The 26876-nt window shown below is 38.8% G+C and overlaps 1 protein-coding gene across 1 annotated transcript in view; it reads left to right on the top strand.

Moving 5' to 3' along the window:
• Positions 1-17508, top strand: part of LOC149192295 (uncharacterized) — a 66788-nt gene extending 49280 nt beyond the window's left edge. Inside the window, exons 2-3 of the mRNA XM_089404532.1 lie at positions 16735-16872; positions 16963-17508. Of these exons, the coding sequence (XP_089260658.1) occupies positions 16735-16872; positions 16963-17213 (389 nt within the window). The 3' untranslated portion in view covers positions 17214-17508. The remainder of the gene's footprint in view (positions 1-16734; positions 16873-16962) is intronic.
• Positions 17509-26876: the final 9368 nt, after the last annotated feature.

Genomic DNA, 26876 nt, shown 5'->3' with positions numbered 1-26876 from the left:
AATTTCGGCCCGCTTGTAATTTCGCTGGATCAAAGATGCATGAGACCAAGTTGATATATCCGAATGAGGAGAAATGATCTCCTTTATATAGTCTTCAAGTGGAGGGTTGAAGGGGTGCCTCTTAGGGGCTTAACTGACCTGATAAATTTGGAGGCAAATTTAAAAATTCAAATTTCCATTCTTATTTTAAGATGAAAATACCGACCATGGCTATGTTATTTTCCAACACATCAAACATAGGTTGGTAGAATGGATCGTTCTTGGCAATGTTGAAAGGAATGTCACTCCATAAAAAACACCTACCCACTAGCTTGTCAGCGTTTTACTCCTCTTTTCTTTTAAGCATTGACTTGATAGAAGGTTGTGCACTAGGTGTAGTCCTAGGAACAAAAAATGATGAGGTAGATGTGGGGCTGGCCATTGTGGAAGGTCATGCTAAAGAACCGCTCTCACTCTCCCCCACTCCTCTCCTTGCAATTTGACTTCTCACAACTGCTCTGTTACCTTTGGCAAAATCTTTATCTTGCAATAATTTGGTGGCAATATGGATGATTTCTGGAGTTGCACCTTGGCAAAGTTCTATATCATGTCCCGTGATTTGAGCAAGGTGGTATTTCAATTTAGAGATTCCCCCTATCATATGCTTCCCACACAACTTGCAATTCAAATTTTATCTATTGAACGCTCCCTTGGGTTCACCATATTCGCACATAGGGTCCAAAGCTCTTGGCATTTTTAGTCTTCAATGTAATGATGGAACCTAGGGTAAGAAAAAACTGAAAAAAATAAAAATTAGCATTTTTACAATCAAGATTTAAAATTTAAAAAAAAATGCATTAAAAAGACATTTAACTACAAAAAGATTTGCAATAATATGGGACATACTTGCTACTCACTGCAAATTGCCAAGTGGTAAATACATTGAGAACTGTGGGAAGTTGGCCACTAGTTGGGAAACCCTCTCCACTCAATGAATTGATAATGGCAAAAAAAACAATCTCCCTAGCAAAATCATGGGAAAAGAATGGGTGGTTGGGACCCCAAGAAAAATATTAAAAAAAGAAAACCAAAATATAGGCTGGAAATTGATGCCCATACCTGCAAGTGCACCCATTGTTGATGGAAATTGATCCCCACTGCAAAAGATCATGTGATTGGCCAAAATAATTGGTGTTCCCATCCTCCTCTACTCGCAAACTCGTGTTCTCTATTTGCAAAAAGAAATCACTTAAATCCGGACCTAGGTACAGTGTGGCGGTTCTTGTTGTGTTGCATAAAATCGCGATGTTAATGATATTTACATGACTTTTTCGGCCAACTAAAAATCGCCATTTTTTTTGGCTGATAATATTGCCCAGCTAGGGGTGGAAAGAAGGGGAGGGGTTCTTGATGATCTCGAGGAAGTTAATGTTCTAGAGTATTCATGGGGATTAAGCCACCTGATGCATAATCGGGCAAAATGCTATGGACTCTATCAAGGTCTTTTGCTGGCTAAGGAAAATCATGCCAATTCACTCACTGTTTTGTGAGATTCTCTCCTAATTCCTTAGCTTATGGTCAAGGGCTCCTTCTTGAAGGATAAATCTATAGAAAACCTTACAAGGAGAATAAAAAAACTTGCAAAAGCAATCCCCTTCTTAGCATTATTTCATGTCCTAAGAGACCTTAATAAAGAAGCAAATCTTTGTGCCAATGAAGGGTGTAAATTGCAAATGGGGGATTTAAAAGTAAATGGCAATATGAGGCCCTCTCTAATACCTAATAAGATGATGGATTTATTTATTTTTAATCCGAAAAGAATTTTTATTCAAAAATTATATAGGGGGCCCTTGGAACAACGTGGCCACCTCATTGAAGTTATCACATGCAAACAAACCCAACATTCATATCAATATCCTTTCACAAGCTGAGGAGTACAAAATGGACATCCTTTCTATGCAAACAAGTACAAAGTTCTTCAATTCTTAGATCATGCTCTAATGGGCTGATATCAATCTGCATTGTTTGCCACTTATGGATAGTAATGGTGAATGGCTTGTCAGTGAGTGTGGTACTTTTGTGAAGGGATGCCTCATGTCAATCTTGTCGCCACCCATCTCTATACATGATTACCGAGAGCAAATCATAATGGAAGCGAGGAGTAGTGAACACTCCAAGAATTGGCAAGTTTCCTCTCTAAGTTGTGATTTTTGGAGGGAGGGAATACATTTTCTTTTTGAAACAAGGAAAGGATTTAGTTGTGACTAGTGGGAGTCATGCAATTCTCCTCTGCCTTGAATCCTGGTTCAACTGAAGCATAGAGAGCACTCATTCTAGGTTGGTGATTGGTTCTTAATTGGGTTTGCATACTGTAAAGTTTAGTGCGAAAAATTGGCAAATTTTATTTAAATAACATATAGAGTACCTTCATGTTGCGACCCCAGTGCTTTGTTTAGCGATTGATGTGTGCTGGAGTTTGTATATGGGAATGTCCTGTCTATCATTGTGGTGAATTCTGGAATTCTGGTTGGAAGCGGTGTAGGAAAATTATTGTGAGTCTCTTGTTGGGTGATAGGAGTTTTAAACAATTTGAAAATTGGTCAATTCTGTCTGTTTTTGTGGAGAATTGTGGTTGGAATTCTCACTCTGCAACTACTGTGTTTTGGTGTGTTCTTGCCGTTAACCTTAACCAGTGTTTTGTAATAAACAGGGGAACTTGTGACCAGTTCAAAATCACTAAGAGATTTGAAATAAAATTTTTGGATATTTCTGGGATTCAATTGCCTTTTCTCAGTTTGTTAAACACAATAGAGGGCCTCGGTTACAGTGTTAATTTTGCACTGTTATATGCTATTACAATCACTCAGGCCAATTCTTTCTTCAATTAGCAATCACTTTTAAACAAATTTTATCTTCCAATAATGATGAGCAATTGTAGATAGAACAATAAATCCAAGATGCAATAGAAGACAGTCAAGATCAATGACGAGACACAAGATTTGGTCAAAGACCAGGGAAAAACCCCACAAAGGAGAAAACCCTTTCAAATTCTTCTTCTATTAGATTGTCATCAAATGTTCAGCAGAGAGATACAATGTTCCAAATCATCAACAAATGAGTCAAAGTTAATCCTTTGACTTATCCAACAATTCACTAACTAATATCCAAGATATGAGCCCAAAAGTCAAATCTGGTCAAAGTCAATAACAGTTAACAACAACAAATGATGCCCTAACCAGTCAACCTTTAGCAGTGAAAGAGCCTCCAAAAGGTTCAATCTTGGCAGCTGAAATTCAGCCTCTTTTGCTGTTCAAAGTCAAGTCAAAACAACCCCAAACAACTTGGTCAAAAGAGATAAAAACCCCACTGTCAACTTCAGATTTCTGTGGTCAAAGTCAACGGTCAACAGCAGACAAAGTAGGTCAAATTTTTTTGGCTCCTAAATAGAAAAACACGGCCTCCCAAGATTGAAATTTTCCAAGTCAAATTGAGTCAAAATGCAAGGTCAAACTTGGGCAATGGCTTGCCCAAACAAAAGTCAACGCAAAATTTTCAGATTGCCCTTTTTTCCTTAGCACGTGTGAGCTCAACTTCCTTGATTGCAGCCCTGTATGAACCAATCACAAGAGGAGAAAGAAGAGAAGACGTGTTGATGTGGTGTCCAAATGCGGTTGCCTTGATGTGTATCTATATGCTTCTTTGGAGACCCAATTTTGACTTTAGGCCGACCTGTACTTTTGTGTACTTGTGGGTTTTCCATTAAAAATAATATTTTTCCTTGACCAAATTAAATTCTTCCAAGGGCAAAGAGGGTCTTTTCTGGATGAGGAAGGCTGTCCAAACGAGGGAATGTCCCTGAGCTGCCAAATTAACACTCCCTCTCAGCTAGGGGGAAATTTCCGACTGAAATGTCTCGTCATCATCAAGTCAAATGCCGTCTCTGCGCATCTATTGAACACTCTCGGATCAAAAGAAGAAGAATTTGACATCATAGGGAAGTTGAAGCTACCAACCTCTATCCAAGGGCAATAGGCAGGATAACCCAACTTGTCAAGAGAGACAAAGATCACAAATCCTATTGCCTGCTGATCTTCCCACCTTGACCCTTAAGAATCAAGTGGTAGAACACGTGCATCCTATCACTTGGGGAGGATAGCCCAACTTACCAGTGGTAAGGATCATAAACGCCCAAGTCTTCTTGCCCATTGGCCAAATGGGAAGGATAATCCCAACAAACCCTATTTGTGGGTAGGATGCGAAATGGAGTATACTCTTTCTATGGTAGGGGAGGATAGCCCAACTTGTCATAAATGACAAGGATCACAAATAACCTGTGGTGACAATAGGAAGGATAGCCCAACTTGCTTAAGTCCCTCAACCCCAGGAGCTCTAATGGCTCGATTTCTCACCCTGGGAGCTTAAACAGGGGGGAAGAGCATACCTCAGCATCCTTTATTAGCCGGGACCCTTACCCAAGAGGGTCATATTCATCAGTCCAAGCTGCTCTCTAAAGACCAAGAACTTCCCTTTCGGCAAAGCCTTGGTGAGTATGTTTTCTATTTGCTCGTCGGTCAAAATATGATGGAGTCTCACAATTCCTCTTTGCACCATGCCTCCTATATAATGATCCCTGATCTTAATGTGCTTGGACTTGTCATGAAACACGAGATTCTCTCCTAATCGGATCCCACTCTTGTTGTCGCAATATATCACCATCGTATCTAGGAATTGTTCAAACAATTCTCCAAAGAGCTTCCTCAACCATACTGCCTCACAGCTATCCATGCTAACAACAATATACTTTGCCTCGACGGTGCTCAAAGCTACAAATTTTTGTTTCTTGCTCAACCAAGATATCATGGTAGACCCCAAACTAAAGTAGCACCCTGATGTGCTCTTCCTGTCAATAACATTTCTAGCCTAGTGAGCATTAGTGTACCCATGAAATCTCACATCTTCGGCGATATATCTTAGACCAAGGTAATCGGCCCATGCAAATATCTTAGCGCATGCTTGGCAACAATCTAGTGTGCATGAAGAGGCTCAATCATGAACTGACTCAAAGTGTTATCTGCAAAATATATGTTTGGACGGGTGTTCACAAGGAACATCAATGCCCCAATCAATTGTCGATACTCAGAGGGGTTCACCAAGTCAGGTCCAACAACATCTCCACATAACTTCTTGAAGTTCATTTCCATCGGTGTGGCTAGGGACTTGCATTCTACCATTCCAAATCTTTCCAACAGTTTCACAACATATTTTCCTTGAGAGAGGAAAATCTCTCTGGGCTTTTGCCACACTTCGAATCCCAGGAAGCTAAGTAACCAGATTCGTTCATATAGCCTGGCGAACCCGAATCCCGCGTGTCCGATACGATTCTCTTGAAAATTGCACCCTAAAATCGGATTCGATGTGTCCTATTAGGATTCGTACGAATCCTGTACGAATCCCGTGCATGGCCAGCGAATCCCGATTTTAGGATTCGTATCCCAGAAAAGTAACTGCCGCGGGTTAAAAAGGATGCATTTCTTCTATTCTTTCATGCTGTTTGTCATTTGTATCTGCATTGTTTGAGCTGTTTGCAAGGAGATAAGGGTTTGGAGCAAGGAGCTAAGGGAGTAGAGTGTTCGGCAAGGAGATTCAAGCACTAGGTAAGTGCATTTCAGCTCCATTTTTTTGCATTTCTTATTCTATTACAGCAGTTTGTATATGATTTTTTGTTTACAAATTTGTGCATGTTTTGTTCATTTCTTTTACAGTATTCATGGCTCAATCAATGGCAGCAGTTAGGGGGCAAAGGAAGGGCAAGAATGTCTCCATTGGAGATGCCCCTCCTCCCCCAATATCATCATAGTTTGCTGCAGGTAATGTTGAGGGAAGAGGAGGACCTAGAGACAACATTGATAAATATCCATTGTGGAAATATGTCACAAGAGAGGATGGGACAAGCACCAAGGGGAAGGGAGGAGGCAATGTGCAATGGAGATGCAACTTTTGTCACATTGCTTTCAAAATCACATATTTCTGTGTGAAAGCACATTTGTTGGCTTTACCGGGTTGTGGGATTGGAGCTTGTAAAGTTGTTCCTTTACAAAAGAGAAAAGAATTGGAAAAGGAGTCCATTGTTGGTATGGAAAATGTGGCTTCAAAATCAAGAAAACCCAAGAATGAAGACCCCCTTCCATTTTTGAGGAAAGCCACCACCAAATTTCCATTTGAGAGTTTTATTGGGGGACAATCAGCAAAAAGAAGAGCAATTGCACTTGGTCCAATGGACAAGATTTTCCAAAAAAAGAGACGGGAAGAGCTTGATCTCACCATTGCCTTCTTCTATCAAAACTTCATATCATTTAATGTTGCACGCTCACCTCTATTTATTGAGATGTGCCGAGTTCTAACTCAAGGGGCTCCATCAGGGTATGTGGCTCCTGGGTCAGAGAAGCTGAGAACCACATTGTTGACGAAGGCAAAAAAAGAGGTGCAAAAAATGCTTGAGCCTATTGTAGCATCATGGCCAACATCTGCGGTTAGAATTGTTTCTGATGGATGGACAAATCCAACACGACACCCAATCATCAACTTCATGGTGTCTTCCTTGACTGGTCCAGTTTTCATGAAAGCAGTGGATACACTTGGAGAATACAAGGATGCACAATTTATTGGTGAGTTATTTATTAAAGTTATTGAAGATGTAGGTGTTAATTCTTATGTGCAAATCATTACAGATAATGCACCTGTTTGCAAGGCTGCTGGCATGATTGTGGAAGCTAAATATCCACAAGTGTTTTGAACACCTTGCATTGTCCATTCATTGAACTTAGCACTGAAATCCATTGCTTCTGATGTGCTTTGGATTGGTAACATTATTGAGGATGCACGACATATCCGTAACTTTGTGCAAAATCATACAAATGCCCTCACTATCTACAAGGAGTACACCAATCTATCATTGTTGAAGATTGCTGATACACGATTTGCCTCTTCATTCATGATGTTGAAGAGGTTGAGGGAGGTCAAGACCGCTCTTGGGTCCATGGTTATTTCTGAGTTTTGGTCTTTTTGGAGAAAGACAGATCAGGTAGCCTCTAAAAGAGTGAAGGACACAGTGCTAGATGATGCTTGGTGGGAGAGGGTAGATCTAATTATTCGGATCATGGACCCTATCATTTCTTTGCTTCGATTTGCAGATACAGACAAACCCATCCTAGGAGAGGTTTATGAGGGATGGGATTCCATGATTGAGTCTGTGAGGAGCATTATTCTACAGAGTGAGTGCCCCGAGTATGAGACATCACCAGAGGCCTTCTGTGATACTATACAGAATATTCTTGTCAGCAGATGGGACAAGAATTGTACACCTTTACATTGTTTGGCTCACTCATTGAACCCCAAATACTACAGCCATGAGTGGCTGAATGGTGGACCTTCCCGCAGATTCCCTCCTCACATGGATGGTGAAATCTCACAGGGGAGGAAAGAGGCATTCAGGCGGATTTTTCAGGATAGTGCATTGCTTGATGAGGTGGAGGATGCCTTTGCAGAGTTTTCCACTGGCAGTGGTCGATTTGGAGGTTATGATGTGATTAGAGACATGGGGCTAAGAAGCCCTATTCTTGGTGGGCAAATCATGGGACAACAAGCTCTCCTCTTCAGCAGTTAGCCATGAGGCTCCTCTCTCGGGTGACTTCATCCTCATGTTGCGAGAGGAATTGGAGCACATATGGGAATTTATATAGTGTGAAGAAGAGCAGGTTTGAGCAGTCCAGGGCAGAGACAATGGTGTATGTGCACACCAACCTTCATCTTATTTACAGGCAGAGGGAAGAGTGGTTGAGGGGAAAGACAAAGATGTGGGATGTCTTTCCTGATGATATGGGTCTGGACACCAGTGTTGAGTTGGCATTGGCCAATATGGATCTCAATGATCCAGTGCTAGAGCCTGTTAGATTTGATGACTTAGAGGGGTCATCGTCCACACCAGCAGATGCAGAGGCGACTATGGATACAGGGGAGGAGGAGGATGCAAAGGAGAGCAGTGGGGACCATGATGATGAGGACATTGATGCTGATTCTGATGCTGATGATGAGGATTGTTGCCTTGAGGCTTGTATACCTGTATTTGTTTTATATTTTCTATTTCTATTTGCCATTGGCATTGCACCAGCACTACCTATGTAACACATTTTGATTTGATGACTTAATGAGAAAACTACAGTTGTCAGTGTGTTTATCTTACTATCTTGTAGTTGTAAGTTGTCTTTCATTTATGAATTATGAATCATGATTTATGTGACCACTGACATGTATTTGAATTTTGTATGTACTATGCATGCTATAGATGAAGATCTATGTTTGAAATCAATAAATTTGTATCATTAATTAAAATTTGTGTAAGAAATATCTAATTTTTAATATATATATTTTAATAAAATAATATATAACGAATACTACGTGTCCTGTTCCGGGGGGTCAACGTGTCCGAATCCGACACTACGAATCCCGAATCCTACGAATCCTGAATCCTCGTGTTAGGTGACTTAGCCAGGAAGTAATGCATCGAACCAAGATCTTTCATTTCGAATTCAGAGGCCAGCTCCCTCTTACACTCGAGCATTAAAGGATCACTACCTATCAAGAATAAATCGTCAACATATACAACCAACATCAAAGGCATACCTTGGACCACTTTGAAGTATAAGTTTGGGTTAGCATTGCTTCTTGTGAATCCAAGCTTCACCAGGTAACTATCAATACATGCATACCAGGCTTTGGGGGTTTGCTTCAAACCATATAGTGCCTTCTTCAACCTGCAAATGTAAGTCTTCCTGTCATGTACTTGAAAGCCCTATGGTTGCTCAACATATACTTCCTCCTATAGTATGCCATGAATAAATGCAGTCTTCACATCGCATCTGGTGAAGTGTCCATCCTTGACTGGCAGCAAGGGCAACAACTGATCAAATAGTGGTGTAGTGGGCAACAGGTGCAAAGATGTCATCATAGTCTTCTCCCTCTTTTTGGGAGAAACCTCTAGCCACGAATCTCGCCTATTTCTCAATACTTCTATCAACTCCATGCTTGAACTTGTATAGCCATTTTGAAGTCACAACAAACTTTCCTTTGGGTCTTGGAACAATATCTTACACATCATTCTTCATAATGGATTTATACTCTTTGGCCATAACATCCTTCCAAACCTCTCTTTCATTGCTTCTTCTAAAGTGGGAGGCTCAACCTGTATGATGGAGCTCATAGCTGCAACATATCCCTGGTATCAATATGGCTTCTTGCTTTCTCTAAGGGTTCCTCTGGCAGCGACATGTCTTTTAGCATTTTGTAAAGTATCTTGAAGACAAAGTGGTCTCTTCCTGGCAGGGGGATCACATGGAGGAGCATCCAAAGGGTCCATAGGCTCCATGGGATTATCAACAATATCCTTCTTAGATTCCAGCATAGAAGGACCTTCTAGTATGTCCATGTCATCATCCTTCTCAACGGGAGGAGGCATAGGAAGTCCCCTTGTTTGTCCAAGGGCAACATCTTCATCAAAAGTTACATTCCTGCTAAACTCAATTTTTCTTTGACCAGACACATATTCTAAAGGCTTTAGAATTTTCACAATATCCAACAAACACACCTTTCTTTCCGGTGGCTTCTAGCTTGTTCCTCTTGTCCTTTGGCACATAAAAGCATATGGGGCAGCCAAAAACTCTCAAATGACCAACATCAGGCTTCACGCCAATGAACGCTTCTTCGAGAGTCTTGTCACCCAGGGCTTGATGAGGAATCGTGTTTTGAACATAGACTGTTGTATTTGTAGCTTCTCCCCAAAGGAACTTCGACAATTTTTGATCATGCAACATAGCTTGGATAACTTCCATGATGGAGCTATTCTTTCTTTCAACCACACCATTTTGCTCAGGTTTATATAGTACAATAGTCTTCTTCTTGATTCCAACCTTCTTGCAAAGTCAATGAACTCATTTGAAGTATATTCTCCACCATTGTTGGACCTGAAAACTTTGATTCTCTTCCCTGTTTGATTCTCTATCAATGCTTTTGAAATCTTTGAATATGTCAAATGCTTCGTCCTTGTGTTTCAAATAGAATATCAATGTTTTCTTAGAGAAGTCATCAATAAAGATTATATAGTAGTGGTAGCCACCAAGGGAGTACACATGCATGGGTCCACATAGGTCAGAATGAATGAGTTGTAGAATATCATTGGTCTTGGTTTTGCTAAAGGGGAATGGTCACCTTGACTTCTTTCCATTGGCACATCTTGGAAATACTCCATCATGGCTAGATTAAACATTAGGCATCCTAGAAACCATCTCTCTTACTTTAGGCAGGGCTTCATAATGTAGATGTTCTAACCTTCGGTGCCATAGCTCACTTTGATCATTGATATCGTGGACCATTGCTCACAGTGGTATTCCATTGACTCTATAGAGTCCTTCAATTCTAGATCCCAAGGTAAAATCATACCTCATGCGAGATTCCATAGGCCAGGTGAGGACCTTTCCTCTTATGAAGGCTACTCTCATCCCTCCGTCTTCCAAGGCAGATATAGATAGTAGGTTCTTCTTTTGTCCCAGAACATACATAACATCATGAAGAAGAACAGATTCCCTAGAGTCCAAATGAAACTTAACAGAACCAAAGCCCTTCACTGGATAAGAGGAGTTGTCTCCAAGGATGATCTTTAGATTTGCGTCCCTCTCAACTAGATTTGAGGGACTTCACGGTATCCAAAGAATTTTCTTAGAGGCCCCACTATTTACCAACCATCACACGAATTCGGAGGAGAAGAACTAGAAAAAGTAGAAATGAGAATATATTTAGCTTGAGTAGCAACTCCATTATTTTCATACCTGGAGTTCTTTGACCTCTTTTGAGGATGATGGTCTTCTTCTCGATGATCAAGAGCATTTCTTCTTCTTCTATCATCGCCTCTCCTTCTATCATCTCCTCTTCTTCTATCATTGGACCTGCTGTTGTTGAAGCCACGATTGTTGTTGTTATTGGACCTTGGAACATTTTCATTTTCCGGGCAATCTCTAGTAAAGTTTCCATACCTATGGCACTTGAAACACTTAACTTTGTCCTTCTTAAATCTTCTTTGGGAGTCCTTAGACGCTGGCTTCCTTGAGTTAGATGGACCTCCTCTTCTTTTCCTTTTCTTGTCTTGAGCAACAAATATAGAGGGCTCTCCTTCTTCATGCTTTTGAATCCTACCTCTAGATATCATCTTGATTTCTTCTTGAGTGCACTTGCCAACGAGCTCGTCAAATATCGAAAATTTGTCATTGTTGCTTAGAGTAGTGATGAAAGTTTTCCAAACAAGAGGAAGGCCTTGAAAAGTGACTAACACTAGCTCTCTATCAGATATAGGCTCACCAACAGTATGCAATTGATCCCTTAGTTGGTATATCCTAATGACATAGGATTGTACAAATTCTCCTTTTGTTCATCTTCATGTCCTTGAGTTGATTCTTCAAGGCGAGGATACGATTCAAATTGTTGACCTCATACATCTCAACCAACTTATCATAGATGTCCTTAGACTTCTTCGATTTCTTCAATTTTCCAACATATGTAAGCAAATGATTTTTCAAGGAATCAATAAGAATTTTCTTGGTTTTGATCTCACCTTTCTTATACTTGCACTTGGCAGCAATGGGAGCATTTTCCGGTGGATTAGGTACTTTGCCTTCCACATATTCCAAGGCATCATTTTCATCCAATAATACTTCCAACTTGGTCTTCCAAGCAACAAAATTTGATGAGTCACCCAACTCATAATCCTCTAAGTAAGAGGTGGACATCTTGACCAAGTCAAATAGGCTCCTTTAGCTTCTTCCAAAGATGATTGCTTTGGTCTCTTGTCTTCTTGGGCTTGTCTTCACCTCAACTTTGACTCCATGTCAATTTTCTATTGTTCTATGCTATTACAATCACTTAGCCCAGTTCTTTCTTCAATTAACAATCATTTTTAAACAAATGTCATCTTCCAATAACAATGAGCAATTGTAGATAGAAAAGTAAAATCCTAGATGCAATAAAAGACAATCAAGATCAATGACATGAGGCACAAGATTTGGTCAAAGACTAGGGAAAAACCCCACAAGGGGGAAACCCTTTCAAATTCTTCTTCTATTAGATTGTTATCAAATGTTCAGCAGAGAGATACAATGTTCCAAATCATCAGCAAATGAGTCAAAGTCACTCCTTTGATTTATCCAACAACTCACTAACTAATATACAAGAAATGAGCCCAAAAGTCAAATCTGGTCAAAGCCAACAGCAGCAAATGATGCCCTAACCAGTCAATGTTCAGCAGTCAAAGAGCCTCCAAAAGGTTTGATCTCGGCAGCAGAAATTCGGCCTCTTTTGCTGGTCAAAGTCAAGTCAAAGCAGCCCCAAAACAACTTGGTCGAAGGAGAGAAAAACCCTGCAGTCAACTTCAGATTTCTGTGGTCAAAGTCAACGGTCAGCAGCATTCAAAGTAGCCCAGAAAATTTCAGCTCCTCCACAGAAAAGCACGGTCTCCCAAGATCGAAATTTTCCAAGTCAAAGTGAGTAAAATAGCAAGGTCCAACTTGGTCAACAGCTTGCCCAAACAAAAGTCAATGCAGAAATTTCAGATTGCCCTTCTTTCCTTCCCACGTGTGAGCTTGGCTTCCTTGATTGCAGACCTGTATGAACCAATCACAAGAGGAGAGAGAAGAGAAGATGTGTTGATGTGATGTCCAAATGAGGTTGCCTTGATGTGTATTTATATGCTTCTCTGGAGACCCAATTTTGACTTTAGGCCGACCTGTATTTTTGTGTTCTTGTGGGTTTTCATTTAAAAAATATTTTTCCTTGACAAAATTAAATTCTTCCAAGGGCAAAGAGGGTCTTCTCTGGATGAGGAAGGCTGTCCAAAGGAGGGAATTTGTCCCTGAGCTGCCAAATTAACATATACACAAACCCCCTTGACATTCACAGAGCTGTTGGTTTCAAGAGTGAGACATCTATAGGTTGTAATCATAAGGCAGTATTGCTCGGTTTGCAAAGAGGCTGGACTCACTGCGATTAGATGTCTTTAAGTTAAAATTGAAGCACAATGAGCATATAACATCTACTTCTTGTCTTATGGATAATCTTCAAGAGGTGAAAGAAAAATTAGAGAAAAATGAAGATGAAGTGAATGCACTTTGGCAGCAGATATAAGAGTTCAAAGATTTGGTAAACAGCCTAACCCTCAGCATGAATGATATGAAATGATATTTTAAGATCCACGAGACTAAAAATAGTCTATGAGACCATTAGTTCCCTGTTTTTCGCTTTTTTCAATTCAATCCTTTTTCAATTCAAATTGATGATGAGCTGGCCCAACCTTCCAACAATCCCCTCGCTAAAAAGACAATGCCACGAAATTGATGCTAATTGCTAACATGTTCTCATAACTTTCTCTGATGTCTTTGAATGCATCACATTCCAAAATGAAATGTTTTTCCGATTCCACAGCCCCAGACATGCAAAATGTACACACCCATTCTTCCCAAGCTTCTTTAGGCCCACCGTCCTGTTTCACACCGAAGTTGATGTGAGTTGGTCCTTAATTGAGCAGTAAGAACCTTTGCCCTCCACGAAATGCTAGCTCCAATGAACTCTTTTTGTTATAGATCACACGTAGGGTTGAATTCCTCAATGTAATATTTCTTCTTTCTACCCTACTCTTTTCCCCATACCTTTTTATGAAACTTCTCCATAACAAAATCTTTTAGCTCCTTGCTATTTGTGAGACAGACATTGAGGTAGATATTCCATTTTTGCATCCATGTGTAGTTTTGTTTCATCCATGTTTTCTTTCTTTCACTCATGTCTTCATTGAAGATAACATTAGGCCATCTACTTACTCTCATTTGCTCATTTCTTTTTAGATATGTTATGAGCTTCACCATAGCAATTGCTTCAATGGGAGTTGCTCCTATTTCACTCAACATTATCTCATAATATACTGAACTTTTTATTTTGAACTTGCTCATGATCAAGAATTTTTGGATTTTCTCAATTTGTTTCCATTTTGAGACGGGAGTGCTGCTAGCTCACAATTCACACCCATATAACATCACTGGACAAACTAGGAGTCCAAAAAAACACTTTAATCGTTTTCCAATCCCATAACTCTGCCTCTCTACATCTGTTTTGAAGAGCATATAATGCTTTCCACCCTCCTAAAATTCTCTTCTTTCTGCAGTCCTCCCAATTGAGTTTGTTGTTGAAATCAATCCCAAGGTACTTGTACTCATTTACTTCTTCAAGAATGTTGTCTTCAAAGAAGAAAGTATGCTGGCTCTGCTTCCTTTTATTAGAGAAAATCATTATTTTGGTCTTGCTAGTATTGACTTGCATCCCCACTGCTCTACAAAAATGCTCAAGGGCATATAAGTGCATTTACAATCCATGGGCCGATTTAGAAATCAATACAATATTATCAGCATATCAAAGAAGCTTTATCAGAAAATTCCCCAACTGAACACCATCTCCACCTTGCAGATCTAGCCACTCTTCCAATTTATCAATATATAGACCAAAAAGAGTAGGGGGTAGAGGGCAACCTTGCTGGACTCCAATGTCACTTCTAAAGCTTTCTGAAATACCTGCTGAGGTTCTAATTTTGACTTTCACTTCTTCATAAAGTCTATGAACAGCGGCCCTATAATGCACAGGATATGACCAGTTCAGGCAATCCAACCACAGTCAATTGTTCTGATTTAAGTGAACCTGCCCAAGACTTGGGCAAGTTCATTGTTATGAGAGATTATATTATAAATCAGTAGCTGAATGTTATGTAAATTTTTCTTTTTGGTGGGGCAAATTTGTAAGGTGTTCATCTACAAAACCCACTTTCACTTCTTCATAAAGTCTATGAACAGCGGCCCTATAATGCACAGGAATAATGCACAGGATATGACCAGTTCAGGCAATCCAACCACAGTCAATTGTTCTGATTTAAATGAACCTGCCCAAGACTTGGGCAAGTTCATTGTTATGAGAGATTATATTATAAATCAGTAGCTGAATGTTATGTAAATTTTACTTTTTGTTGTGGCAAATTTGTAAGGTGTTCATCTACAAAACCAATCATGTCCCTCAGAAAAAGATAGTAATGCTCTTAGAGAGGAGGGAACATACTGAAATTTTGTTGATACCGACATGTAATACCTGAAGTATTTGCTGCGAGCCAGGAACAGACTTTAATATAAATATGAAAATTCTCATTCTGGTTAAGAAAGAAAATATCGCCCAGCTGAAAAAAATTGTGATACAGCAATATTTATGCGATTTTATTGCACTCTTTGCAGCACTGGTGTCAAAAATCTGGGGGCAACTTTGATGACATTCAAGAATTAATTAGCATGATTCTCCGATATTACCGGAATCAATTTTTAAGGAGAGGAGGAGGTTGTGCCTCACTAATAAGTGATTGGTTTTCGTTGGAGCTCCGTTATTTAGGAAGTTTTCCTCTAACTCAAGTTGAAAGAATGCCTCAGATTAGATATGAAATATGGGACCTGCTGAAGCTGCAGGCAGAGGCATTTAAACTTGAGAATTGGTTCACCGAGATGGAGATGGGAATTACGATAGCTGTTGTTTGAGTCTCATCAGGTGTGGTGTGCAAGACTATTTCAAGAGACAAGGTCAAAACATTTTAACAAGTGAAGATATGTTATGTACCTAATATGTTCGTAATTTCATATTTTCACACTGATAGGCGTGATCGACTTTGGAATAAGCCTTCTAGAATTTCCATTCTTTAAAAAATAAAAAATTATGGATGGAGTAGATTTAATAGTGTGAGAATATTCTTTGTCGTATACACAAGTGAATGGCATCAAGGGTTTCCAACCATTTTTTGACCTCCAGTCCTGTACTGACATTACAAATTCTCAGTGTTACACATGGCACATAAATATTATAATGGCTATTGGCATTTATCAGCCATTTAATTTAGACAGTTGTACTAGTTATTAGTGATTACTAGAAGGTTATGATTTATTAGTCATTCTTATTCAATCAGGTGTATAAATGTGTATACACCCTATGTATTTTATTGTAACAATCAGCTCCTGATATTCGATTTCAATATTTTGTATCATTATGGCCTTGATTATATAGTATTTGGCCTAATATTAATCATGTAATCTTCCTACAATGGACTGTAATGATTATGCAATCTATGACGTAAGCCATCCATTTTTGGCAACAGTGAGATCTAAACTCTTGGGACTGGGGTCATTTTTGGGATTGCTCAGGTAGATTCCATATAGGAATGCCCTGAGAATGGAACCTGTGGTAGTTGTAGAAAGGAAGGGAAGGGGACTTTAGAAGTTATTCCATGATGCCACAAGATATGGTCATTCTACTGTTATTTCGGTTATTATCATGCACACAGGCCACACAGAGAAGAGAGGAGGAAGCCTTAGTAAGCAAGCACAGGGGACAAAGGACAAGAGGTTGTACCATTAAAAATGAGAATGTGATAAAAAGAACACAAGTTTACATTGGACATTAGAAAATGAAAGAGTTCTGCAATTTTCTGTGGCTAATAACATTTCTACAAGCTATGCACATTGGTAATGTTAAATTATGATTGGTTTTGATGTTGAACTGGAAATTAATTTCCAGTTCATTTAAGGCTTAGTGCTGATTTTGGTAGTGTGTTCTGATTTGAACTATTTTTCTGTATCTGTTTAATAGAGGTGCGCAGGAGGAAATGGCTAGAAGATAACCCTGAATCATCTAGCAACAAGGAACCTGTTGTCTTTGATACTTCTATAGTACCATGGTGGGCATGGGTTAAGAGGTTCCATTTGCCACAGGCAGAACTGCTGAATGGTATGTGCCATTTTTTCTCTGACGTTAACATTGGTCTAATTCATTTATCTATACTTTGGTACTCTTTGTGACTTGGTTTCCATGGTGCAGGTCGTGCAGCAATGATAGGATTCTTCATGGCTTATTTCATTGATAGCTTGACTGGGGTTGGAATTGTGGATCAAACGAGCAGTTTTTTCGGCAAACTTTTATTATTTGTTACAGTTGTTGGAGTTCTATTGATTCGAAAGAATGAAGATTTGGAGACAGTAAAGCAGCTAATAAAGGAATCAACTTTTTATGATCAGCAATGGCAAGCAACATGGCAGGATGAGACATCACAGCAATCGGAAAAAGAATAACTAACTCCTCTGAAGTTTAGCACGAATCTTAATTGTAATTGTGCCTGTATATTAAGTTTGCTTTTCTTCTCTTCCTGGTTATTTCCATCAATGTAACGGCTTGCCGTCCTGTTCAATCAGGACATTGAAACCTTGCCATTTGAGTTTTAGATCCCAAACACAAATAAATTTCATTCATGAATACTCTCTTTCCATGCGCAAGATGGCAAGAACTTGGACTATTTTGTTAGGAGAGGTATGTAATCTAGATTCAGAAGGAAAGCATGCATTGTCATGTTTTTTTTTTTTTTGATTCCATTGGCATCATACACGTCTTAATAGTTGTTGTGACAAATTACATTGATTGTTTCCTTTCTACATTTTTTATCCACTTGCCAAATTGCAACAATGTCCTCTAGGAATCGTCTAGTTCATGAATTTATACTTGCAGGCTAGCACCAAGGAACTTTGGTCTTCGTCATACTGGATGTTTTGTTTGAAGTTATTTGTTCATTTACAACTCAAGAAAAAGAATGGGTTGGATTTAGTTTATTTAGAAAAATATTTGGGAAAAAAAGGTGTCAGCTTGTATTTGGCCAATATGTGCCGCTATGCTCGCTCTTACAGGCTAGCACCATGGAACTCTGGTCTCCGACGTACTGAATGATTTTCTTGAAGTTATTTGTTCATGTGCAACTGAAGAAAAATAATGAGTTTGATTTAGTTTATTTAGAAAAGTATTTCAGTAGAAAAAGATGTGTTGCGTTAGGTGGTATGTGACCAATATGTTGTGCAATGCTCTATAGTACCATTTTTGATGCTCAACAATAAAAACTGGAATGCCCTAAAGAATTAATGATGTCCAAAAAAAAATGTTTCTTCGGCTGTAAAAACCTATCATCATATTCTCTATAAAAAAAATTTTAGGTAGGAGATTGTTGAAAATGTTTTTACTACTATAAAAATCTATGATCATATCTTCTACAAAAGTTTTTAGGTAAGAGATTGTTAGGGGATATTATGTTGGACACTGGGTTCAGTGCTTCTGTGTTTCGCGATATGGACTAATTGTTTCTCATGGATCCTAACTTTGGCAATTGTAGTGAAAACTAATGCCTCTGGTTTTGGTCTAACAACAATCGTGAGTCCAACAAGTGGTATTAGAGCGACATGTCTCGAATTCGAAACTCGCTCAACTTGCGCTAAGGGAGATTGTTGGACATTGGGTTCAACACTTCCCGTGTGTTTCGTGATATAGATTAATCACCTCTTGTGGATCCTAACTCTAGCAATTGTAGTGAAAACTAATGCCTTTGGGTTTTGGTTTAATGTTAATTGTGAGTCCAACATATTATGCTTCATCTTTTATAAGAATTTACAAGAAAATGTTTATGAATTTTCTAGAGTAAAACTAATAAAAATGATAATAAAAAGTAATAAGAATCTAAACCTTTTAACTAGCACACATGCACATTTTTATTTTATATATACATAAATTGAATTAGGCAAGATTTCCACTGATGAAATAGGATTATATTTATTATATATTTGTATAAAGTAGACAATATCTCAACTAATGAAATATAATTTTGGTAGATAGAGACTTGAAGCCTTACACTCAATGATAATCATAGTAATAAGAATCCAAATCCTTTAACATATTATACAAGTAGACAAGATTTTCACTAATGAAACATGTTTATTTTTTATATATGTCGATGAAGTAGACAATATTTCAACTAATGAAATAGAATTTTGGTAGATAGAGATTTGGTGAACAAAGAAAAAGGGTTTGAAAAAATCATTGATTTCAGTTTGACTTTCATTATCCTTATCAAGGATTGCTACCACAAGATAATTAGTTTTTATTCAGTTTTTTCCTACCTGTTTCAAGGATTTGTAGAAATTATGGTTTTCTTTACCTTCTCTCTTTACCATATATTTGGGTCTATATGAAACTGTCATTAACACATTTGCAAAACTTATTAAATCCTTTCACATAAATGTGACTTCTAGTTATTTATATGTTACAATAAGGTCCCAAAGATTACTTGTTTATATATTACAATGGGGTTCTAAAAATTATTATGACCTGGAGTGTCTCTACCATTTTTAATGTTCTTATATCCTTGATAAAATGTGGCTCTTATGGTAGTAGTGTCAAAAGGTGCTTCTATAGAGTACTCACTAATTTAGAGTTGTTGACATCTATCCCATCAATGTCGATACTAACTTAGTCAATCAAAGGAATCCCTATATTGTAAAATGGCCATAGCTTCATCTCTTAAAATAATCTTTTCTCTTATACTCTCGCAGCGAACAACATCATGTCATTTCATATCACATTTTCCAAATGAACCACACAAGGTTAGATTTAGGTTTTAATCACAAATTTATGTTTCCCCTCTAATGGCATGCATATTTATGATTAACAACAAATTCAGTGGCTTGTTTACTTAACAAGGGGTATAAGAATTTTTTATTAGGAACACATGTATAGAGAATATAAAAGGTGGATGCATGATGACATCAAGTTAATTGGTTGTCACTTTTTTTTTTGAAGTTTGATTTTTGTTTCCCTTTGAAAAATTAACATATGGTGATGCTATTTCAATTGGTAGAATTTTGCTTAAGATTATTATTTAATCTTTTAAGGTTACTCCAATTGTCATTGACATCAAACTTGAGGTTGCTTCATGTAATATGAGGTGCATGGTTTGACCCTTGCTTGTACCATGATGGACGTATACATGGGAGATGGTGTGCACATTGATCACGAAAGGTTGTATGGATGATTCTGCAACATTCTTCCTTGGAACATTGGAGATCTAGACAACATGATAACATGCTTCATGATGTGCATGGGGAGAGTGGATGGCTTGCTTGGAGAGTGACATACATGGAGAATGGGTGGCTTGCATTGTAGGAACATTGTACATCTTAGAAGAGGGCCAAAGGTGGCATGGGGATACTTGTTTACTTGAATGGAAGCTTGTACTTAAATTGAGGGGTGATCATGTAGGTGGGGTGGCCTCAAATGAGCTCATGGACTGGGAGGAGCATTGAAGATTTGGAGGCTTGTAAAGGTGGATCATGGGATCCCTCTTGAAGATCATTCAATCTTGGATCTTTGCTAGTTGGACATCCTTACCTTAGAGCTTGACACGTGCCACTTGTAGATAGAGTGCTTCACATGTGGATCTATTTATTAGTTACTTGTGGACTTGATTTACCCTTTTCATATAAATAGAGGGAGGAGAGAATATTTCCATTCATTTATTGATTACACACACTTGTGCTAGAGATGTTAGAGTGGACTGCACTAGTTCCTCTTTTATATACTCTTTTTCATGTGTATTTTCTCTCTTTGTCTGGGGCACTATCTTCTAAGATGAAGTTCAAAAGAATGTCTAAGGTTAGTCTTACCCTAGGAAGACAAAGAAGTAGGGGGTGTGATAAACCCTATAGGGACAAAAGGAACATCTTTTCTTGCAACTCTTGTAAGAGAAGAAGATTAATATTATGTGGCATATGAAAACCTAGAGAAAAGGAGACATTCTACACTACTGTGATGCAAGTGTAGGTTCTCTCTAGTGTAGTAATGATTGTGGTTATGAGGAGTTGGTGGTTAGGATATTTTATGTTTTCCCTAGTTATGGGATTTTGAGAGCTTGATTTTGTTTTTCCTCGAAAAAAAGGATTTATATTTTAAAATAATAGTAAATAAATCATAACTTCTTATTCATAATAAAAATAGAGGCTACCTTCTACCAATACTAAAAAATAATTCATAAGATTTGGTAAATGTTCCTCCCTACAATTGACGAGAAAACATAAAAATAGGCATAAACGCAACAACTAGTTTTAAGGAAAAACAAAAATGAAATGAAAGTATGACAAGACAAAAACTAAGGATGTAAAGAATATTCAATCTTGACATTTTTTTCCTTATTCTTGAGCTCAATCGAACCCCCTAAAGGTGGTTTCACATAGACGTTTTGTAAGTTAGAAGATACAATACCATCATTCATGGAAGATGCTTACTCCATAGTTTCAAATTCATGAGTTGACTTCATTCTTATTGATTGAACCTCTTTAATCACTTCCATTTGTTGGATACTTAACCCTGGGGATAATGGTGTATTACAAATTATTATTATTATTCATTTAGGAGAAATATGAAGAGTCATAAGTGAATAGGAATAGTTGTTAACCTTTTGGAAGATGAAACCAAGAATCATATCCAAATGTATTTATATGTGGCTTATATTAATAAAATTCATTCAAGCTTGGAGTTATTCAAGACCTATCAATGGTATCATAGTCTTGGTGTTTTTAGATAACTCCATGATATTGCTTGATTGTTGCTTGCTTTCTCACTAGTTTGTTTGTTGCTCCCTTCTCCTTCATGTGGCCTTGCACTAATATTTGTTTGCAAATGACCCAAATTGAACTTGGCGCTGGTGAGTTTTAACTAGAATTGATATTCTCATCTCTTCAAACATATCTAAAGGTAATCTAGCACACGAAATGTGTAAAAAGAAGTCATAATCATTGTCACATTTATAACTCTACTACGTAGGAGTACAATGTCCTTGAATACATCACATGTAGGACATTTAAAATTTCTAGAGAATACTATAGTTGAAGCTTGTGTTGTGAATGCCAAAGATGTTTTACCTTGTTAGCAAGAATTGCACACATTACATGAAATTTGAAATGACACTTCTTAGGGTATGCATAATATAAAAATCTAGAAAGCTTTCTTTCACAAACATTACATGGACATTGGGGTAAACCTCATTCTTGTTCTCGTTCTTGTTCTTTCCTAGGCATGGTCTTATGTGTTGAAAATGCAACAAGATGATGGAGCTTAGTGGAAAGGAGTCGCCTTCACTAAGTGGGCCCACAGGCTATTTTTGGCGCAAAGTCTATTTTTAGACATATGGATCATGATCTATGAGTTGCAGGATGCTATTTGTGGATGATTGGTCATGTTGGTAAAAATAGATGGACTTCTATTTTTAGACATATGGGCGGATTCTATTTTTAGACTGCCAGGCTAAAAATAGAACAGTCGAATATTATTAGCTCATAATAATATTTGGACTATAAAAATTATCTTATCCTCTTGGAGCACTTCAGTTTGAGCTACAGATGTGGCACATGCAACTGTCAGAAGGAAATACACTTTTCTTGTGGGTCAGTTGAGCTATTGCATGGTGGACTTCAGTTAGAACTCAAGTGGTTGAGTTTTGGTGGAGTTGATTGTGGAGTTGATGGAGTTGTGTTCAGTTTGACTTGGTTAAACTAGTTGTATTTAGTCTAACTGCAGAATACACTAGTGATGAGTGATGTGAATTAATTATTAATTAATTCACTAATTATTAACTCATAAAGCAACTAAAGAATACATTAGTTAACTCAGTGCATGGACAGTTCAGTGGAGACAGGTGTTAGAGGTTGAGATTGCTGTCAGTTGTGACTATAGTTGTGCATGCGATCTTGCACAATCAGTGGGATTGAGTAATGCCAATGAGGATTGCGTGGTTTAGCCAAGGAAATACGAGTTTGCTTCAGCGATTCATCATTATTCTCTTGCAGGATTGCGCAGTGGAGGCATGCAAAGCAGTGGAGGAGATTTGAACCTGTGATTGATTCAGATATGAGCTAGTTTTGTGTGTAACAGGTGGAGATAGTACTGAGTACTTGTGAGGAGTATTGTACTATGTATTGTTACATGTTATCAATCAATATAATATACAGGTAGTGTGGGGTTTTCAGCTGTATGCTTTCCCCGGGTTACATACTGTGTTAATGTGCGCATGCGATTGATGTTTCATTGTTTTTAATGCTGCTAAATTGATGATCAATGTAGAGGAGGTTATGTATTATGCATATATTTCGCAATAGTGTATAATCAGGATAATCTCTGTGAATAAGTGTCACATTATTCAAAATTTCTACATGGTTTCAGAGCAGAGTTGATCATCATATCTATTATTCAGAAAGTGTTTACATTTTATTTCTTCAGGTAGCCTCTGGATTCATCCTTCTTTTGGAAGGTGAGATATCCGGTAAAAACCCATACAGTCAATCTCTGTACGAGAAATACTTTGTTCTCACGACTTTTAGATCAAAAGCGGTTGAGTTTTGAGCTGGTGGAATTCGAATTTGCAGCAGTGTTTTCTTGGTGTCAAAGTTGAAATGTCTTTCAACGGATTGCGATTGGAGTATGCTCTTGAAGGCAACTCAAATTATATTGCATGGAAAGACAGGATGGAGGCGGTGTTAGATGATAATGGGCTGAAGGAGTTCATAGAGGCTGAGGTCCCAAAGCTTACTGATGCTGCTGAAGCTGTGGTTTGGCAAAAGAAGACAACAAAGTGTCGAAGGATTTTGTTGGAGGGTGTGAAGGATCACATTGTGTCTAGCCTGCATGGAAAGGCTTCTCCATACTTGATGTGGAAAGCGTTGACAGATCTATTCCAAAGCAAGAGCGATCAGAGGAAGCTGGCGCTCAAGGATAAACTCAGAAACATTAAGTGTGAGAATGGAGACAGTATGCCCAGGTATTTCACGAAATTCACCTAATGCCGGGATGAGCTGGGAAGTGTGGGGGTGACTGTTGATGATGAGGACTTGGTGAGCTTGGCTCTCCTTGGTGTTCCGAAGAGTTGGCATTCCTATCAGGACTCTGTCAATGGCCGGGAGAAATTTCTAGGATGGGAGAGACTTTGGTCAGATCTTGTGCAAGAGGAGATCAGACGGAGCACCAGAGATAGTTCTTCATCCATGCATGATGAGGAGAATTGTACCTTAGCGAGTAAGGTGAAGAAGGGGAAGGAGCATGGTTCTCTTTCCGAATCCAGTTCTTCCAATGATGGGAAGAAGGTTGACAAGTCGAAGGTGAGATGCTTTCGTTGTCATGAGTTGGGCCATTATGCTACTAATTGCCCAAAGAAGAAATCCACGAAGGGATCCGGGGAAGGATCTGAAGGTGAGGAACTTGCTTCACAATTTGAGTTGGATTTTACACTCTTCGCATGCATGGTTTCATCCATGGTGGGAAGTGGTTGGTTTCTTGACAGTGAAGCTTCTTTCCACATGACAGGTGACAAGATTTTGTTCAGTACTTCGGAGGAGAAAGATCTCCAGATACTCATAGGGATGGGTAATGATGAGAAGTATAATGTCTCAGGTGTAGGCACGGTTATTTTTCAGAGGGAGCATGGAGCTCGCCTTACCTTGACCAATGTCAAGTATATACCAGGACTGAAGAGAAACTTGGTGTCGATCGCGATGTTGGAAGACAGAGGCTATGATGTAGTCTTCAGTAAGGGAAAGGTTTTCCTTAGACACATCATCACTAGACAGGTGAAGCAGATTGGTTCACGGGTCAAGAACCTGTATGCTCTTGAGGTTCAAGTTGCATACAAAGCCTTGAGTAGCGAGGCAACTGATGGAGATTTGGTGGTTGAGAGGGAGCGTATATTACCTCTCAACATGCAGAGCCAGAAGAAGTCTCAGACGATTGTGGAGGAGCCACAATTGGTGTAGCAGCTTCAGGAGGTTGTGGAACAGCCACAACAAGGGAAGCTGAGAGGAGATCGAGTAGAGACATCTACTCATGCAGAGACCTCCAGTAGGGGGAAACTTCGAGCCAGTTGGGCTGAGGGATCACATGCAACCATACCTCCAGGTAGGAGGTGGGGCGATATAGAGTGATCGTCCCAAGGAGGAGGGGCAGGATCCTTGAGGTACCCAACCTCTTGGATGAGACCTTGCTACGGGAGCCCCGATGTGGAGTAGCAGGAACTGATTGATTGGGTAGAGACAGATGCGAATGGAGCGGCAGAGAGAGCGACAGTGTAGGGAATCCCAGGACAACGCATAGCTAGCAGGCTGCAACAATGCGAGAGGCACAAGTGTTTTGCACAGTGCTAGGTGGCACAGAGAAGTGTGCAATGGTGCGAGATGCATGGAGATGTTGCAGTAGCGTAGATGTCAGAGAGGGAGCACTTGTCAGCAGCAGGTAGAGCTTTAGCATTAGAGTATGTTCCTAGCCCAACAAAGTGGTCAGTTGGGAGTGTTTTTGTTCTAACTGTTGTTGGAGCAAGTGGACCGGGAAAATGTGTTGCATGCAGAACATTCCAGAGTTGCAGGATAGGGGTTGCAGATAATCCATATCTTGTTGAGAGGGAGTGTTGAAAATGCAACAAGATGATGGAGCTTAGTGGAAATGAGTCGCCTTCACTAAGTGGGCCCGCAGGCCATTTTTGGCGCAAAGTCTATTTTTAGACTATGTATATTTTTAGACATATGGATCATGGTCTATGAGTTGCAGGATGCTATTTGTGGATGATTGGTCATGTTGGTAAAAATAGATGGACTTCTATTTTTAGACATATGGGCGGATTCTATTTTTAGACTGCCAGGCTAAAAATAGAACAGTCGAATATTATTAGCTCATAATAATATTTGGACTATAAACATTATCTTATCCTCTTGGAGCACTTCAATTTGAGCTACAGATGTGGCACATGCAGCTGTCATAAGGAAATACGCTTTTCTTGTGGGTCAGTTGAGCTATTGTATGGTGGACTTCAATTAGAACTCAAGTGGTTGAGTTGATTGTCGAGTTGTTGGAGTTGTGTTCAGTTTGACTTGGTTAAACTAGTTGTATTTAGTCTAACTGCAGAATACATTAGTGATGCGTGATGTGAATTACTTATTAATTAATTCACTAATTATTAACTCATAAAGCAACTAAATAATACATCAGTTAACTCAGTGCATGGACAATTCAGTGGAGACAGGTGTTAGAGGTTGAGATTGCTATCAGTTGTGACTATAGTTGTGCATGAGATCTTGCACAATCAGTGGGATTGAGTAATGCCAATGAGGATTGCATGGTTTAGCCAAGGAAATACGAGTTTGCTTCAACCATTCATCATTATTCTCTTGCAGGATTGTGCAGTGGAGGCAGGCAAAGCAGTGGAGGAGATTTGAACCTGTGATTGATTCAGATCTGAGCTAGTTTTGTGTGTAACAGGTGGAGATAGTACCGAGTACTTGTGAGGAATATTGTACTATGTATTGTTACATGTTCTCAATCAATATAATATATAGATAGTGTGGGGTTCTCAGTTGTATGCTTTCTCCGGGTTACATATTGTGTTAATGTGCGCATGCGATTGATGTTTCATTGTTTTTAATGCTGCTAAATTGATGATCAACATAGAGGAGGATATGTATTATGCATGTATTCCGAAATAGTGTATAATTAGGATAATCTCTGTGAATAAGTGTCACATTATTCAAAATTTCTACATTATGTTGTTGATGAGAGGGATGATCAATTTGCTCAAGAGATGGAATGGACAACTCATGGATGTCAAAGTGATAGTGCTTGCATTAGTAGAGAAATCCTAATCCACCTATCACTTTTCCAACTATCCATTGCTTCATGGAAACCCTAATTTGTTGAGTTAATGTGTGATCTTGGAGATATAATAGTGTTGGAAAATACAAAATGCTAAAAGAGTGCATTTTGGAGCAAATATCTATTGGACTCCCATAAATGAGTGCCTAATTTATAATCTCATGAACACAATTGCGGTCTAACACCAAGTTCTTATTATCTTATTGGCCATAAGGAGTTTCATTGCCCATCTAATAAAA

This window comes from Pinus tabuliformis, chromosome 2_2 (genome assembly GCF_031772625.1).
Source record: "Pinus tabuliformis cultivar Carrire ecotype Pingquan chromosome 2_2, CPIR1, whole genome shotgun sequence".
Lineage (NCBI taxonomy): Eukaryota > Viridiplantae > Streptophyta > Pinopsida > Pinales > Pinaceae > Pinus > Pinus tabuliformis.
Note: the sequence above shows the minus strand (reverse complement) of the source record. Positions and strands in the feature narration are given on the sequence as shown.